At 31.0% G+C, this 18,441-nt stretch overlaps 1 protein-coding gene across 2 annotated transcripts in view; it reads right to left on the bottom strand.

The window, feature by feature from the left end:
- Positions 1-18,441, bottom strand: part of Abcd2 (ATP binding cassette subfamily D member 2) — a 110,507-nt gene that overhangs the window by 55,289 nt on the left and 36,777 nt on the right. The window contains exons 8-10 of one of the 2 annotated variants that reach the window (XM_076854309.1): positions 15,331-15,415; positions 9,404-9,529; positions 711-5,785 (exon numbers count right to left, since the gene is read on the bottom strand). In XM_076854309.1, coding sequence (XP_076710424.1) covers positions 5,566-5,785; positions 9,404-9,529; positions 15,331-15,415 — 431 coding nt within the window. In that variant the 3' untranslated portion in view covers positions 711-5,565. Of the gene's footprint in view, positions 1-710; positions 5,786-9,403; positions 9,530-15,330; positions 15,416-18,441 lie in introns of those variants that run through there. The other variant, XM_076854310.1, reaches the window with a different exon arrangement.

Below are 18,441 nucleotides of genomic sequence, written 5' to 3' on the forward strand. Positions count from 1 at the left end.
AATTGCTAAAGATGAGAATCTTGTCATGTATGTGCATGTGTGTTTTACCACAATAAAGAATTCTTCAGTTATTTAAGTCCTCAATATCTTTGTTGCTTTGTATTAAACTTGCAAGGGATCATACATGTGTGAGCACAGGCATGCCCGTGTGGTATGTCAGTTTGCAGAAAGTTACATGTATGTGCTTAACTCTATGTTAACCTTATCTATCTAGACATGACTCTTGGAAACTTGTCCCATATCAGGCAACAAGCTAACCTAAACAAAGGGACTTCAAAATCCTGTCACTCTGGAATTACCAGCATCTGCATGTTGAAAAGTTTCCATTCTATCAGCTTGCCCATAAGAAGTCATCTGATTAGAGGACTTTTTTGACCCTTCCCTATGCAAACTTTAAGACAGTTCTTTAGTTGTATATATTGGTATAATGTCTACACCTGATACACTTTAATTATCAAGATTAATACATGTGATATATAAGGATGAAATATATGTGCTGTAGGTTTATTCCCTATTTTATATGGATTACACTAACTATAATTAAACAATAAGGCAAAGTCAATGTTATTTAGTATTTAACAATATTCATTGCCACACAATCTATTTTTTAAGTAATAATCACATAAAACATACAAGGTGGATACTTAATCACCTTATCATTTATTTTGGGTCACATGTAGTGAAATAGACAATGTAACTTTAAAATATGCTTAACTTTGAAAGTCTTTTATTAGTTTTATTAGAATTTTCTTACTATGGTCATCTGCATTTTGTGTTAACATAAGACACATATTTTTGAAAGTACAAAGTTGTTTCATTTTACATGGTTTGAACTTGAGAAGATGGTATTTCTCAAGTTTCAAGACAGCATTTAAATGCATGGGACAATGCACATACTGGTGGAAGAATAACAGAGTCCTACAACCTGGTTTTATTGGGTCCTGTAATTTAGACCAAGTTGGAGGGCATGAGGGTTACGAAGCTCACAGTGCATAATCAAGGAAATTCTGCAGTCAGAATATGTTTATTGCTTAAAGGTTTCAACAGAATGGTCTTAGGCATGACATACAAGAACTAAAAACATATCACAAAACAAATATGACATTTATGTGGAACTACAACATCCAACAGACTTACAATATTTAATCCAGATCTAGTAACATGTTTCACAAGTTCTAAGACCAGGTATGCCTTGCTCATCTCCGAATCCCAAGTATAGTAACTGGAATGTGTGTGTAACTGAGTGAATTAATTACAATCAGTTCAGACATTTCTTTCTCAAAACATTTGAAAAGTTGTCTTATGTCCTCCGTGCTCCATAGGATGACATTCATAATGTGTAATAAAACAATTGTAAGTTATGCTACGTAAATTTCCTTTTAAGATAAAAACATGCATTGGTTTGCTAACCGGACACCTTGAGTAAGTTAAAATTATACTTACAATTTCAGTTAAAAACAGCAATAATGAATAATGGCCTAGAATAATTAAGAAGGGGTGCTGTGAAGTTACATAGACTTTGTAATCAAATGTTGTTAGGTTCAAATTTCACTCTGTAACTTGGATGTTATGTGAAGTTGGATAAATTATTTAACCGTTTTGGCCTCACTTTTCTCTTTCATTAAAATTTTGTGAAGATTTACTTAGTCAGTGTATATGCAATGCTTTGTGCCTACTTGGTAAATAAAAGTTGTAGCTATTGAGTTTTTCTGAGGGTTCTCATTTTTTAATTTTCAGTGGACTGTACTCTTGTTACAAGTACCACATTTTGTTTATTCATAAGTCAGAACATCATAAATGTTTTGAATGAATAAAGTAAATTAATATTTAATCAACTATTTGGTGGCTCTTCTGTATAATACTACACAAGGTTTTGCACCATATGATCTTGTACCTGAGGTGTATTTAGACATTATCATAGCAGTCAGTGAAAGCAGAAATAGGGCATTTTATATCACTGGAATAATTTGTAAAGCCTTTGATGAATCAAGGCTTTGTCATGATAATTAGAGAATTCTTAAGAAATGGTAAGCTTAAGTAACTACACATTGGATGGAGACTTTATTACCATGCATTCACATATAGCCATATTCTTGATTAGCTACATAGTGATTTTTACCATTAGGACATTTTTTTTCTCATTCACTTTCATTAACACAACTTTAGCTGATAAGTGGCCAAGTCATTTTGAAAATTTCACAGTAAAAACTATAAATCCCCTCTGTATTTTGTAAGCTACCAACAATAAAGAAGGGATTTCTTTTTAATAAAAATATTTGATATATCCACCAGAAAGCTTTCATGTGGTAAATATTAGATTTACAACTTCAAAACATATTCAGCATATTCAGATGTCTATCACCAGAACTATAAATACCATGGATAAATTTGAAAGTAATTTATACTTTTGAATGAGAATCATTTTTTTTTCTCAGAATTATTTTAAAGCATCTCTTTTACTAAATAATTTAACAACTTATCACTTTATGCACATCTCAGAAGTATGCTACATTCTCTGGATTTGGATTCCAATGTGTAACAGATTTTTTTAGGCTTACGGAATCAAAAAATCATTCCAAATATTGTAATAAGCTAAGCATATTGCCAAAATATGAAATTATACTTGGAACCAATGTTTCAAAAACTCACGTGTTCATTTATGCTTTTACTGACAGAACTATATTTGAAACAAAAATCAAATTACTATCAAGGGGAAACCATTTCCACTGTAAACAATGAAAACTTGGGTTGATTTTCAAAATATATCATTCTCCTTAAGATTATTCAAGGGATTTTTAGACATTATCCTGTTTATAAGAGCACAAACTATTTTAGATTCATGCTGGGCTTAACACTATATGCTATAGAAAAATAATGTGGTATTTTGATAGGATGAAGCTTATTTTCCACAAGTAAAAGTTAACCCCAAAATGTATATTTTGTAATAAAGCTCATTAAGTGCCTATTTTAATAAAAATAAAGATAAGTCAAAAGTTTGGGCAAATAGCTTGAAAATTGAAATATTTCTTTTCCCTTCCTTCATCTGTTATTTGTTATATTCAAAGATGCTATTGAGTTTCTCAATCTTCTTCATGTTTTTCACAAAATGTAGGTATAAGAAGAGTAATCATATGGTATACCCATAGGACCATTTGGAAGCAGTTGAATGGTATATAAATACAAATTCATGAGATTTTTTTCTCTCCAAATTAGAGGTTATTGGTCCTGAGGAAGAATTAAAAAAAATATATAGGCACACACAAAAGAGATCACAGAAAACCTGTTTTTCTTAGAACTTCAACATTTAAACTATAATGTATGGAGTTTTTAATAAAGAATTTGAAACATCCTTGAGTTCTGTATACTAAATGAGTCTTTTTTATTTCAGTATGTTAGCATATATTAAGTAAGGATTAACTTCAGGTATAATATTTGTATTGGCATTCTTTACAAAGTTTCAAAATACACAAAATTAGTTCTGAAGTGTTTAATTTTTAAATTATGAAAATTAAGGCATAAAATTTATGCATGTTTCAAATAAGAGCTTTTCTTTTTTTTATTTTTAAAGTTAACATGTCATTGGCCTCAAAGTTTTCTCCTTACAGCAGTATAAACTGATAACTGCTAATATAGCTCTTAAGACTAAGGAATAATTTTTATTAAGTTTGGTTCTATGCTTTTTCTAAAAACTCTTTAATACCTACCTCACTTTTCTAATAAGATACTAGTAATAGATAAATGAATAAGTCAGTGTTAGCGATACTAAAAGAAAAACTTGTACAAATATACTGATTTTGACTCTTATGTTCCATTATTTCATGTAAGATGGGAACATTTATTGTAATTTAAAATGTCCTAGTTATTATGGAGAACTAAAAATGTGGAAGTGCTATGATGTTCTATAACAATCATCTCATCATTTATGACTTCCAGGTATTCTATCTCCTATAAAAGCTTAAGAATCACTGACTTGGCATCCATGATGGCTGTGTCTAAATATGCAAATAAAATTCTAAGCCACTAACAACTGATCATTCCAATTTTTAATGGCCCATTAACATGGTAGCATACAGAGCAAGTGATTAAAGTATCAGTTCTGGCTCTTGTACTTCCAACTCCAAGGCACACAATAGATAAGAATCTATTTCAAATGACTAAACCATGTAGATTATTTGTCATTATATTCAATAATATTAAAGTACCTAAACACTACTAACTGACATTCTAATTGCTGAAGTCTTGGAGGTATATCAATATTGAGTAAGAGCACAGTTGCTGAAAAATTTGCTACCTTCCTTGACTCATTTTAAACCATAGACCAATGACCTTTCCAGATAATTTTCATTTCTTATGAACCATTACCAAATAATAATAACATTACAAAACATATTTTCTTTTCTCATCTAAATTTTATTTCTAGTATTTTTTGCTTTCACCCCCTGCCCTGCCTGAAGTCCCACTCCCTGCAATCTATAGCTCACTCCTAATTTTTATTGATATTATAGCCCTGTGAATTTTAAAGAACAATGGTAGTAATCACACTGGATCGAAGAGTCAGGTTTCCTGGATCTGTTTGTAAGTAAATTACATGATTAGGTAAATCTGAGTGTCAATTTTCTTAAAAGGAAAATAGAAAAAATAATGTCTCAAAAGACTGCAGCAAACGTTAAAATGAAATTATATAAATGAGAATTGTGAACTATAAAGTATTATATTCCAATATTTGCTAATATTATTGTGACTTTCATAATCTCTATATTACAGCACATTTCTAAAATTTTTGTACTCCTCCTTTGGACACAAAAACAGTATTTCTGGACAGAATTGTAATAGATTATTCTGCCAAGTAAAGTAACAGAATGAGGCAAACATTTGGCTATGCCTTTTTTGTCTTGGCAATTCTCTTTTAAATATGCAAGATTCTGATTAGAATTTTTATGTTTGCATTGAGATGCTCAAAGCCCAAAATTTTTGAATTGTGGTATTTTATACTTATTTAGTCATGCCTTTTTCTTTCAACCACTGCCATTAAAATAATTTTTTTCATACTGAAATTATTAAACTGTCAGCTATTTTTATATAGGTTTAGTTGGCCTCTAGCAATGATGTAAATTAATTCTAGCTAATAAACCTAGTATATCATTCATGAATGGACTTAAATGGTTCTCAATGCTCTATTTTTATGTCCCTGATATCAACCCAAATGGTGCTCTTAAATTGCTTCATTTCCAAGATATTTCCATGTTAAGAACTTCAGACATATGACATACAGAATAATCTGGTATTATTCTATTCATCAAGAATTCACCTAGAAAATCTTGTTTTGCAGGTGAATTAGGCTTCCACTAGGAATTAGTATAAGTCATAATGACTAATCTTACATAATACATTTGTTTATTTTCCTCTGAAAAGTTAGATTATATACTTCCTTGATGCTAAAATAATATAAAACATTTCTTGCTGGCTTTGTTTTTTTCTGTGCTTAGCTTAACACAGTGCATGCACTATAATAGAGTGTCTCTTGAGCCTTTACCAAAAAATTAACTAAAAACATGTCAAAATAAATTAAGATATTTCATCTTCATTTTTGATTGTTTTCAGCACTGAGTCTTCTCCCAAAATTTTACATAGTTCATTGAGTCTCTGCTGCATTTTGGGAATTCCGGCTAGCTGAGATTCTAGCTTTTGTTTTTCTTCACTCAATGTTAAACGGATAGCAGTATCCAATTGTTCAAAGCGCCAACCTCCTTCACCATCAAATTGTAATAAATGAGTATGGTATTTCCTGCATAATTAAAATGAAATAATATTATTAGCTACAAATGTGAAAAACCATTTTAGTTATAGGTTTATAATTCTAACTGATATGCAAAGTAGATGTGCCTATTTTACATTTGATTTTCAAGCATATCTCAAAAAGTTATATACTGTAATTTTTTAAAATACAAAAATCCAATGCCTAGGAAGTTTTACTGACTTTTATCATTCTTTTTTATTCTGAGTATATGTGAATTAAAAGAAAGACTATGCTGTTACATGTATTTATTTACCTTCACAACCTTTTTGGCTCCTGAATAAATAATAAAGCATTCTTAGAATGGAAGTAAGAAAAGGAAACTGAGGAAAGAAAGTAAAAATTAAAAAGATCATACAGAGACAAACTTCTTGGAAAATAAAATACAAATAGGAATTCATGAATAATCCTTCTTTTGGTAGAAGTTCTACATAATTAAAAATTTCTCAATAATTGAAGTTTAGAAACACTTTTTAAAAGATGAAATCTTTGACAGAAATATTTTAAAAATACTTCTATGTCTTCATATAATCTCTTTTATCATGGCTCAATTGCATATTTAGGAATTGCACATCAGTACAGAGATTATTATTGATGAGATAAGAGACAATGTATCTTCTCCTAATGGGAGTCTGAAGTCACTAATCTCTGGGATTTGTGGGAATTGTGTGGAGAGAGTAAATTTAGTAGAGCTGGTTCCCATAACTGAGCTACCCACATTTTGTTAACTTGCATTACTGCCCCACATTTTTTCAGTTTTTCTTTCTTTGTAGTTTTTTTTTTTTCTTGTTTCCTATTTAGGTCTCATCTATTTTTATTTCCCATAACTAGTGGGCCTTTTCAATAAATTCCTTTATTCCAAATTAGGATGTAATTTACATGTCATAAATTCATCCTTTATGTAAAATTCATTGATTTTTAGTATATTCACAAGCTCATCTAACCATCACCATTATGTATACTTCCAGAACATTTTCTTCAACCCTCAAAGAAACCATATAACCATTAGCAGTAACTCCATTCACCCTCTCACCTAATTTCTGCCAAGCACTAATTTCCTTTCTGTCTTTATCGGATTTCCCTCGACTGAATATTTCATATACATGGAATCATACAGTACATTGCCTTTGTCACTGGCTTCTTTCACTTATCAAAATGATTTCAAGGTGCAGCCAGTTGTAGCATGTATCATTACTTCATTCATTTTTATGGCTAAATTATATTCCATTGTATAGAATTGTAGAGTTTATTTCTTCTTCAAGTAATAGACTTTTGAGTTCTACTGCCTCCATTTTTTTTTTTTTTTTTTTTTTTGTGTGTGTGTGTACTGGTAATTGAACTCAGGGGCACTTGGCCACTGAGCAACATCCCCAGCCCTATTTTGTATGGCTTTGAACTCATGATCCTCCTGCCGAGCTCTGGGATGATAGGCGCATTCTGCCACATCCAGCTTCTATTGCCCCCAATTTGTTAAAATATTTTTTTAGTTGTAGATGGACACAATGCATTTATTTATTTATTTATTTTTATGTGGTGCTAAAGATCAAACACAGTGCCTCACATGTGTTAGGCAAGTGCTCTACCTAAGCTCCTGACCCCAATTTTTTGCTGTACTGAGGATTGAATTGAGGGCCTCATGAATACTAGTTAAGTGTTCTACCACTGAGCTATATCATTAGCCCCCACAAATTTTGACTGTATGTTTATAACATGCTGTAATTATAAAAAGGAAATTTAACAAGGTTAAAGTATAGCTAATAAAATCACCATTGTGCTGAAAGTTTAAATTCAGCAATTTGATTATGTATGACACAGATTAATTTTTTCCATGTGCTTTAGGTTCTTGAACTTTCCAAAAATTTGACCTCCCAATGGATGGAATCATATCAAAAATTAATTGAAAACAATGTATTTATAAATCAAGGAGAAAATTTTTAAAAATCTTCTACTAAAATATGGAAGTAAAAACCAAAGTAATGGAAAAACAAAAACAAAAGAATGGTATATAACATCAAATAAAAGAAAAAGTAATGGCAGAAAGTTCATTTTGTTATATGTAACAACAAATTCTACCATCATGTATAAGTATAATGCACCAATAAAAAATGTGGAATAAAAAAAGTATATATTGTTTATTTCATTCTCAACTTTCCTTGGACTTTTCTAGCCTTAGATTTATAGCCAGGAGTAATTTTAGAATGTGGTCATTCATATATTGATCAAGTTCTACCTTCAAAGTATAATGAAGGTTTAACTCATCACTCTGGTCCTACAACATTACTTGATTTCTACATGGGAGGAACAAATAGTTCAGTTGTTTCTTTCCCTGAGATTCAAAGGCATGTTCTATTTTATGAGCTAAAATAATATTTCAAGGCCATAAAGTTGAAGTGATTAAAAAGAAACCACTATTTTAACTGAGACTCTTTGGAGATAATCTGTAGGCTTCCTTCACAAATAGGATAAAGTATAGAAGTCAAATAATTTAATAAGCTTATAATTGTTTTACTTTTTTAGACACTGGTATTGATTTTAATCTTTAAGATTAACAATTACCATTGGTTGGGTGGGGGTTGTGGCTCAGTGGTAGAGTGCATGCCTAGCATGTTTGAAGCACTGGGTTCTATTGCCAGCACTGCACATAAATAAGTAAACGAAATAAAGTTAAAACTAATAATAATAATAAAAAAGACTAAAATTATTTAAAAACAAATTACCATTTGCTGTTATAGGGAAAATATAATATGTCTTTTCTTACTTCTGAAATCTTTTTAGAGAAAATAAGAATTTCACTTTCCCTGGGAGAAAATATAATCAGAAGTGACAAACTTATACAACCTAAAATGGCTAAACTAATTCACAGAGAACATGATGTTTAATTTTATCAAGAAATGTATTGTGGGTAGCTACAACTAAATAAATGATTCTCTTGTTAAAATACATAACATTAAAGATTTTATTTGCTTAAAGAACTACTATTTCCTTCAACTGAAAAAAAATGATTGAATATGCTTCTAACATCTCTTTAGGCTATTTAAATAAAGGAACTTAAAGACAGGATAACATAATAAATCCATTGATAGAGGTCAGAAAAATACCAGGACTAAGAAATAACTATATTATTCCAAAATGTGGTCAATTTGGGAGTCTGTCTGGAAATTATAGATTCCTGCCAAAATGGCTCAAGAGTGCTGGTCTGGCTCTGTGTCATCCTCAATTCAGAGAATTTGGAGGCAGATATCAGAGTAAATTGTGGTGTTTATTTTTCCTTACTATAAAGGAAAGAACTAAAAGAAAAATATAAAAACATACTAATATATTTTTTGCAGTAAATGCTAGGATTATTACAAATATTTTAAGTGTAAAGAAATCACTGATTTTCCAAAATTTTTCAAAATTACTGGAAAATGATGATAATTTCTAACATTAAAGATTATATCATTAGGTTCAGAATATGTTACTAAATTACTAGGAAGCAACTTAGGAAAAATACAGGTAGAAAACAAGAGAAATGCCTTACACTCTATAGTAAAAAGTTTAGCAAAGTTGTTTTCTAAGAAACAAGGACAAAACATCTATTATAGATTAGTTAGCATTGGAAACACTTACCAAAGAGAAGGCCTATGTGTTATAGACAGTAAGGATATTCCAGCCCCTTTTGCAGCCTGAAATATCTTTCCTTCAACATCAATGCTGACAGCACTGGTACATTCATCCAGCAATGCATATTTTGGTCTTTAAAAAATAAACACAAATAAATTATTTTCCTATATGAAGTATAAATCTTTCTTTTAACAATACAATTTACAATGCTAACACTTTCAAAGCAGCAAAAGAAGATGACATTATTAAATGTTGTGATAAAGTGAAAATGTTATATTTTTCTACTTAGACTAGAATATCACATTCCTCTTAAATAAAAGTGCATTTTCTGATACCTGCTCACAATACAATAAGCTTCGCTGTCATGCAGATTAATTAATCATGTATATGAAGCATAAGAAAGATGAGACAGGTTTCTAAGTGCATTTTCCTGCAGAAGGCAGTTTCATTCTTGGTGACAAGGGTCTGACTAATTACATGCAAAGTACACTTACAGCAGCTAATTATTAAACAGTCACAGTCCTGTTACCAAAGATTTAATGAGAAGATTGTTTTATCAGAAATGTGAATACCTAAGCATTACTAATGGAATTTCATCATTACAAGACTGTGCAAGAGTGAATGTGCCAACTTGCAAATTTAGAGTATATATTTAGTTTCATAATATTGAGACCATGCTTCAGGATCAAATTCTTAGGGGGAAAAGTCAGTAAATATTTTTTGGTACTCTCAACACATTTTTTCCAGCTCAATTTTTTCTTTGGTAATATGTCTGTAGGATTAGAGACATCCTCTCACTTTATCACTGTTTCCACCTATTTATTGCTCTTCCTTTCTTCCCCATACCCTTGATCTTATCCTTTTGTCCTTTCCCCATCTTCTTTCAACAAGACTTAGCTTAGTTAATGGGACTAAAGCCAATTCCTACTTTACTATTCATTTTAGGGTTGAAAATCAGTTACAAGAATTTGTCAGGACAATTTTCCTCAGGAAGATATTTTCAAATAAATGACAAAGAAAAGAAAAAAACATGTAATCATAGCAATTTCTTATTCTGCCTAAACAATTACTCAACACTACAAGTTAGTTTTCTAATATGTCTTTGCTTATTAATAGGATCCTCTTGCCTATTCTGGGGCAGGTAATCAAGGCTAATAGATATCCTTGAACTCTAAAACTGCTTGTCACCCAAAGAACTAAGACCACTGCATCTTCCTCATTAACATTAATGAAAGTAGCTTTGGCTTTTGGTTACTATTCAAGCATTACTTCTTTGCCTGAATTGATCACTATTCTGTCAACTATTTTATTTAAACAGAAAAGAAGAAGAAAAGAAAATATATAAAAAAGAAATGTTTGGGAAAAAATTTTGTTGTGTAAGTCTCTTTTTAGTAACAAATTTTTTTTACTGTATTTTGTCTTATTTTTCAGAGTGCTTTGAGCTAAACAGAGATGAGATGCCATTTTAGAATTAGAAAAAGTGTACATTTTATACTCTGTTGTCATAGCAACCCTTAATCTAGCAGATGTAAGATAAATCACACAGTTTTATTTCCTTGGCAGGATTGAGGGTGATGCAATTAAATATACCAAGCAATAGATCTGGTACTGTTGTACCTAAATTAAGCATTAGATAATATTATTTCTCTGATTTCCTTCCTTTTTCTCTTGGGTTATCCTAAGTACCAAATTTATCTCCCCCAAGACAGTAGTATTGGTTTATTCTTCAAACATTAAAATCATCTTGGAAAGTGTATACTACTATAATTCTTAGTATTTTCTGCCAAAGTTCTCTAGGTAGCTCCAGTCTTGTACATTATAACCTTTTCATTACTCCTTGAGAATGAAAGGAGATAGGTAGTTCCTCAATATTATACTTTCCTTTCACTGGATTCAATTTTATAATTCCTTTTCTGTTTTATCAAAACATGCTGCTTTTCAAATACTTGTCTTCATTGATCACCTATAGTTCACAAAGTTTTCCTTCTATTGATATACTTGTGACTTATCTTTACTCATTATCACTTTGTATGCAACATAATTTTAGATATACAAATATTAGCTATTTATTCCAAATTTTGGAACTTGAAATTTCTTTGGGTTAACAACCTTTATTAAATCCTCCTGCCCTTTATTGCAAGGTTTGACTTTTAAATACACTGAAACAGTGAGAATTTATGGTCCATTTTACATTCTACCATATTACATTTCACCAACTATGTGGGTGATCGTATTACTGAATATTTATGAACCAGACCCAAACAGATTTAGGGTGATTAGGAGTAACAGCTGGTCATAAATGTCAAGCCACAAACTTTACCCCTGAGTCAAGAAAGTGGCATAATAAAATATACTTCACTACAAATTACAAGTTAGCAAAATCTGATTCATACTTTTTAGCCCACTATATTATTACACGAATCATATACATTATTACAAATATCATTTTATTAACACAACAAATTATTTTTCTCAAAAAAACTCCCATGTAGTTAGGAAAATATATACTGCATGATTTCATTTATATGAAGTTATAGATGGAGGCAAAACTAATTTATGATGATTGAAATCAGATTAAAACTTGTCTATGGGGTTTATGATTGGAAAGGAGCATGTGGGAACTTTCTAGGTGATAGAAATACTCTATCCTATTGTTGGAGGTTTGGTTATATAATGTATATATGTTTATGAAAAGTAACCAAATAATATGCTTACAATCTACATTTGGAACATAAATTTTGTATCAATAAGAGCCCTGGCTAGCTTATTACACAATAATACAGAATGCACATAACAAAATATGAAATAAAAAGAGGAATATGTTGTATTTATGAAATAGCTACATTAAGACAAAATTACAATCAACTTTTATGTACCAACAAAGCTGAAAAGAAATTTATCCCAAAATTTGAAATTATTACTAATGAATTAACAGCTTTTAAATTCTTTTTGATATTCTATATTTTGTTTTTATAAGCATATTTTAAGAAAATTATTTAAATAATACATTCTTTTTTTAATGATAGACATTATGCATTATAGTCTTATCAAAAAGGCTGAACTTAAGTCTGATCAAGCTTTTCCCTCTAATTTACAGTTTATAGAAAAAATGAGAAGAACAAAATTTAGGGGGCCTCGTGAAGAAGCAACCAAATCAACTGAGACTAGGCAACATTCTCATATGACATCTGACCTGGTTTCTTAAATGAGTCAATGGTTTAAAAGGTAGTTGGGGAGGGAGAAGGAGAAATTCTTTAGATGTTTTACAATACCTCAAATATATTTTTTTAAAATAAGGTAAATCAATTGCAGCAAATTTACATAGACATATTGAGTGAGTGCATTAAGAATATGGTGTTCATTTTACTATTTCTCTCTTTTAATAAAGGTTTAATAATTTCTCCACAATTAAAGTCTTCAAAATGATTGCCAACTAGTTGCAAGTGTTCAACAAGGACTATTTTATATATATACATATATATACAGATATATATATCTGTATACATATTTGCTTTCTTGATTAGTTTTTTAAAAGTTCTTTACAAAAGTATTACTGCTTGTTCTGCAATTCATTCAATAACGTTGGACCTACTCCTAGAAGAAAACATAGGGTAACACTCCAATACAGAGGCATAGGCAATAATTTTCTCAGCAGGATCCTTAAAGTTCAGGAAATAATTCCAAGAGTTAACAAATGAGATGGCATCAAATGAAAAGCTTCTGCATGGCAAAGCAAATAAAACTGAAGAGAAGCTAGGCATGGTGGCACATGCCTGTAATCCCAGCATCTAGGGAGACTGAGGCAGAAGGATGGCAAATTCAAAGCCAGCCTCAGCAATTTAGCAAGGTCCTAAGAAACTTTGCAAAACTCTGTCTCAAAATAAAAAAATTTAAAAAACAACTGGGAATGTGGCTCAGTGGTTAAGCACCTCTGGGTCCTGGTCAATCCTTGAATCTCTGAGGATTTAAAAAAAAAAAAGTGTGAAGAAAGAACCTACAGACTGGTAGAAAAATCTTTGCTAGCTACTTTGATAAGAGGATTAATATCTAGAATATATGAAGAACTCAAGAACTTTACAGCATAAAATCAAATAGCCCAATTAATAATTGGGCAAATGAATTAAACAAACACTTCTCAAATGACAAAATACAAATGGCCAACAAATTTATGAAAAAATGTTCAACATCATTAGCAATTAGGGAAATGCAAATCAAAACTACATTGAGATTTCATCTCACATCAGTCAGAATAGCAGCCATCAAGAATACAAACTACAATAAATGCTGGAGAGGATGTGGAGAAAAAGGAACACTTTTATACTGTTGATAGAATTGTAAATTAGTACAACCACTGTGGAAATCAGTATGGAGATTCCTCAAAAGACTAGGCATAGAACCACTACATGACCCAGCTATACCACTCCTTGGTATTTATCCTAAAGAATTAAAGTCATCCTACTACAGTGATATATACATACCCATGTTTATAGCAGCACATTTCACAACGTGGACCTAAGTGTCTATCAAAAGATGAATAGATGAAGAAAACATGGTGTGTGTGTGTGTGTGTGTGTGTGTGTGTGTATATATATGTATATACACACACATAAATATATTTATACATATAATATATAAATATGATATATAAATATTTATACATAAATATGTTTATTTAATATAATATATATTTATATAAATATATATAAAGTTCACTAATTGTTATTATTTCATATATATGTAAGTTTTATTCATTCATAAAGAAAAATGAAATCGTCTAATTTGCAGGCAAATGGATAGAACTAGAGACCTTTATATTAAGTAAAATAAGTCAAACTCAGAATGTTAAGAGTTGTAAATTTTCTCATATGTGGAAACCAAAAAGAAAAAAGGAAAGAAAGGGGGAACAATCTCATGAAAATAGAAGAAAGGAATGAGTGAGGGTGCAAGATGGGGAGGGAGGAGGGAGTGCTGAGCAATGATATTGGCCAAATTATATTGTTATATCATGTTTATGTACAAATATGTAACAACAAATCCCATAATCATGTACAACTATAATATGACAATAAAAAATGTAGGGAAAAAATAATGTTGCATTTGCCGTAACTCACACCTCATTTATATACACAATTTTAGTCCTTTTTACTCAAGACGTAAGTACTTAAAATGAGTAACATAGTTCCTTGTAAACTCCTGCTCTGCACAACTCAGGTTCTCATTGTTAGAGACCTAAGATATGAGGGGCGTGGGGAGATAGATATGTGTGTGTGTTGGGAGGAGACAAAGATAGATATTGAGATCTTCTTCAAAGAACAGGACAAAAAAGCAAAACAAATCAGAACACTATTTCCTTCCTGTGTCTTTTGCTTGGTTTCTCAAAAAACTATGAACCTGGATGAAAAAAACAAAGGTTTATCAAAAGAAATGATTTTCTCTATCTTGATTTTTCTGAGTCTACCAAGACATATGTGGGCTGATTCCTTTTTTCATTGGAAATAACTTCTGGTTTTTCAGAGGGAGCAGATCATTGGTTTGAGAGGCTGCCCAATGGTTAAAAAGTTTATTTAGTTTGAATTTAGTAATTCAATTTAGAAGTATTACTGAACACATATGTACTGGTTAGTATTTAGGAATTCTCCACACTTGAAATTATTAACAATCCTTTTTTAAACCTTAGGATATACAAAAATTTAATTTGACCCTCTGTGCATTATTTCATATAGGTTTCTTGACATAGAGGTAGAAAAAAGCCAAAATACTTGGAGATTTAGCTGTAAGAAAAATAAGGTAAGAAACTTTAAAACTGTAAATTCTATGCATTAGTTTTTACAACAAGATATTTTTAAATGAAAGATGCATATAATTAATCCTGTTACCCCCTTTTCTTTGGTTATTGCAATAGAATATTAGCTACCTGAATAGAGCGTACTTACTTATGATAAAACATCCGAGCCATGCCCATTCTTTGCTTTTCCCCTCCTGACAAGACATCTTTCCAGTCCATAACAGCATCCCATCCTAAAAACAGTAAAAATATACATATGTAAATATATATTTACACATATAATATATAAATATGATGTATATAAATATTTACATATAAATATGTTTAATGTAATATATATTTATATAAATATATATACTTAAAATTCCTTAATTGTTATTTTTTTCTAATAGAAATAATGATTACTGGCCAGAAAAGTGATTACTGGCATGTTCTAATTGTAAGCATGAAGAACTTGGTATTTTATAGAACATGTTTGGACACAGAGCCTCATGTACAAGCATTTTGTTTTAGATTTGATATTTTTTTTATTGGTTGTTCAAAACATTACAAAGCTCATGATATATCATCTTTCATACATTTGACTCAATTGGGTTATGAACTCCCATTTTTACCCCAAATATAAATTGCAGAATCACATCGGTTACACACTCACGTTTTTACATAATGGCATATTAATGACTGTTGTATTCTGCTACCTTTCCTATCCCCTACTATCCCCCCACCCTTCCCCTCCCATCTTCCCTCTCTACCTCATCTGCTGTTGTTCAATTCTCTCCCTTGTTTCCCCCCTCCCCCTTTCCCCTCACAACCTCTTATATGTAATTTTGTGTAACATTGAGGGTCTCCTACCATTTCCATATGCTTTCCTTTCTCTCTCCCTTTCTCTCCCCCCACTCTTCTTTGTTTAATGTTAATCTTTTCCTCATGCTCTTCCTCCCTGTTCTGTTCTTAGTTGTTCTCTTTATATCAAAGAAGACATTTGGCATTTGTTTTTTAAGGATTGGCTAGCTTCGCTTAGCATAATCTCTTCTAATGCCTTTCTCTCGCCATGCACAAAAGTTAACTAGAAATGGATCAAGGAGCTTGATATCAAATCAGAGACACTGCGTCTGATAGAAGAAAAAGTTGGCCATGATCTACATACTGTGGGGTCGGGCTCCAAATTCCTTAATAGGACGCCCATAGCCCAAGAGTTAATAACAAGAATCAACAAATGGGACTTACTTAAACTAAAAAGTTTTTTCTCAGCTAGAGAAACAATAAGAGAGGTAAATAGAGAGCCTACATCCTGGGAACAAATTTTTACCCCTCACACTTCAGATAGAGCCCTAATATCCAGAATATACAAAGAACTCAAAAAATTAAACAATAAGATAACAAATAACCCAATCAACAAATGGGCCAAGGACCTGAACAGACACTTCACAGTGGAGGACATACAATCAATCAACAAGTACATGAAAAAATGCTCACCATCTCTAGCAGTCAGAGAAATGCAAATCAAAACCACCCTAAGATACCATCTCACTCCAGTAAGATTGGCAGCCATTATGAAGTCAAACAACAATAAGTATTGGCGAGGATGTGGGGAAAAGGGTACACTTGTACACTGCTGGTGGGACTGCAAATTGGTGAGGCCAATTTGGAAAGCCCTATGGAGATTCCTGGGAAAGCTGGGAATGGATCCACCATTTGACCCAGCTATTGTCCTTCTCGAACTATTCCCTGAGGATCTTAAAAGAGCGTACTATAGGGATACTGCCACATCAATGATCATAGCGGCACAATTCACAATAGCTAGACTGTGGAACCAACCTAGATGCCCTTCAATAGATGAATGGATTAAAAAAATGTGGCATCTATACACAATGGAGTATTATGCAGCACTAAAAAATGACAAAATCATAGAATTTGCAGGGAAATAGATGGCATTAGAACAGATTTGATATTTTTAATAGTAATAATTTCTTATATTGACAAATCATTTTGTAAGAATTTTAAACACTGAAACTTTAATTTTTTGTTTGTTTCTCCATATCTGCAAAGTGTTGATGGGTTTATGCTTATTTTAGAGGAAGACAGAAAAAAAGATCAACAAATTTGCATAGGTCAATTACAAAGCCTACAAAAAGTAGGAGAGGAACTGATTTAAATTACTCCTATTTCCTGCTACCTTATGAGTTTTTCTCATTCTTAATTCTACAGCTTAAAGACAGATATTATTACTTGCCTTTTATAAGTACAGAATTCATGGGATAATAGCTTATAGTTAGTTAATCAGAAGTAGGATTTATATCCAAGTATATTTGATGTTTTCTTAGTTTACCTGTTCTGCCTTTGAAGACATTTTAACTACTGATTTTCCATTTGATATTTATTCAAAAAGTAAGGTTTCTATGTTTTAAAAAAATCAGCTCTATATATTTACAGTGAAAATTTTGAAAAAACAAAATTGCAGAATTGTATGTATTATGATTGCATTTCTGTAAATAAACATAAATACATATATACCATACATAAAGAACTATATCTGGGAGTGAAATTATGAGCTCTTTAGTGTCTACATTAAGTATTTTTAGAATATTTAAACATTTTATGATTAGACTGTCTTACTTTTGTAAGACAGGGGAGAAAAGATTATTTAAAAAACAAAACCATAGTTCCATTCCTATAGAGCCTAATTTTCAAAGAAGAAAAATGACTGTCAAAACTCGATAAACATTTGGAGTAACATTTCCAAATCTTAAGTGTCCAGGGTTTGATTCTCCCACTTGGAAAAATTCCACATACGTTGCCCTCATCTTTCTCCCTTAGCTGAATTTTCATCATGATTAAAATTTCTAAATGAACTTGGCTAAAGGGAAAGAAAACAGAATATTCATTTTTTATGTATACGAGGTATCTAAAAAACCAAATTATTAGAATGAGCATTTCATTATTTGCTGATCAGAAGGAGAATATGTGTTTTTCTTTCAACATAAAAAAATTCAGAATCTTTGATAGAAAATATGTTAATTGTTAAACATAAAATGCATCTTTATGCTTATTAATATCTTTTTCTTTTAAAGTTTCTCATTGCAAAGTCCACTGCACTTTTAAAAAAGCCTAAAATGGTAAATAAGAAACCAAACCAGTGGTTACCTAATGGGTAGGTGATAACTAGATGCAAGGGAACAAAAACAGGAAGAATTTTTCAGAATGCATTTTTAATACTTTTTAATTTTGAATAATGTGAAAGATTACCTATTCTAAAAAT

This window comes from Callospermophilus lateralis, chromosome 4, assembly GCF_048772815.1.
Source record: "Callospermophilus lateralis isolate mCalLat2 chromosome 4, mCalLat2.hap1, whole genome shotgun sequence".
In the NCBI taxonomy this organism is placed as follows: Eukaryota; Metazoa; Chordata; class Mammalia; order Rodentia; family Sciuridae; genus Callospermophilus; species Callospermophilus lateralis.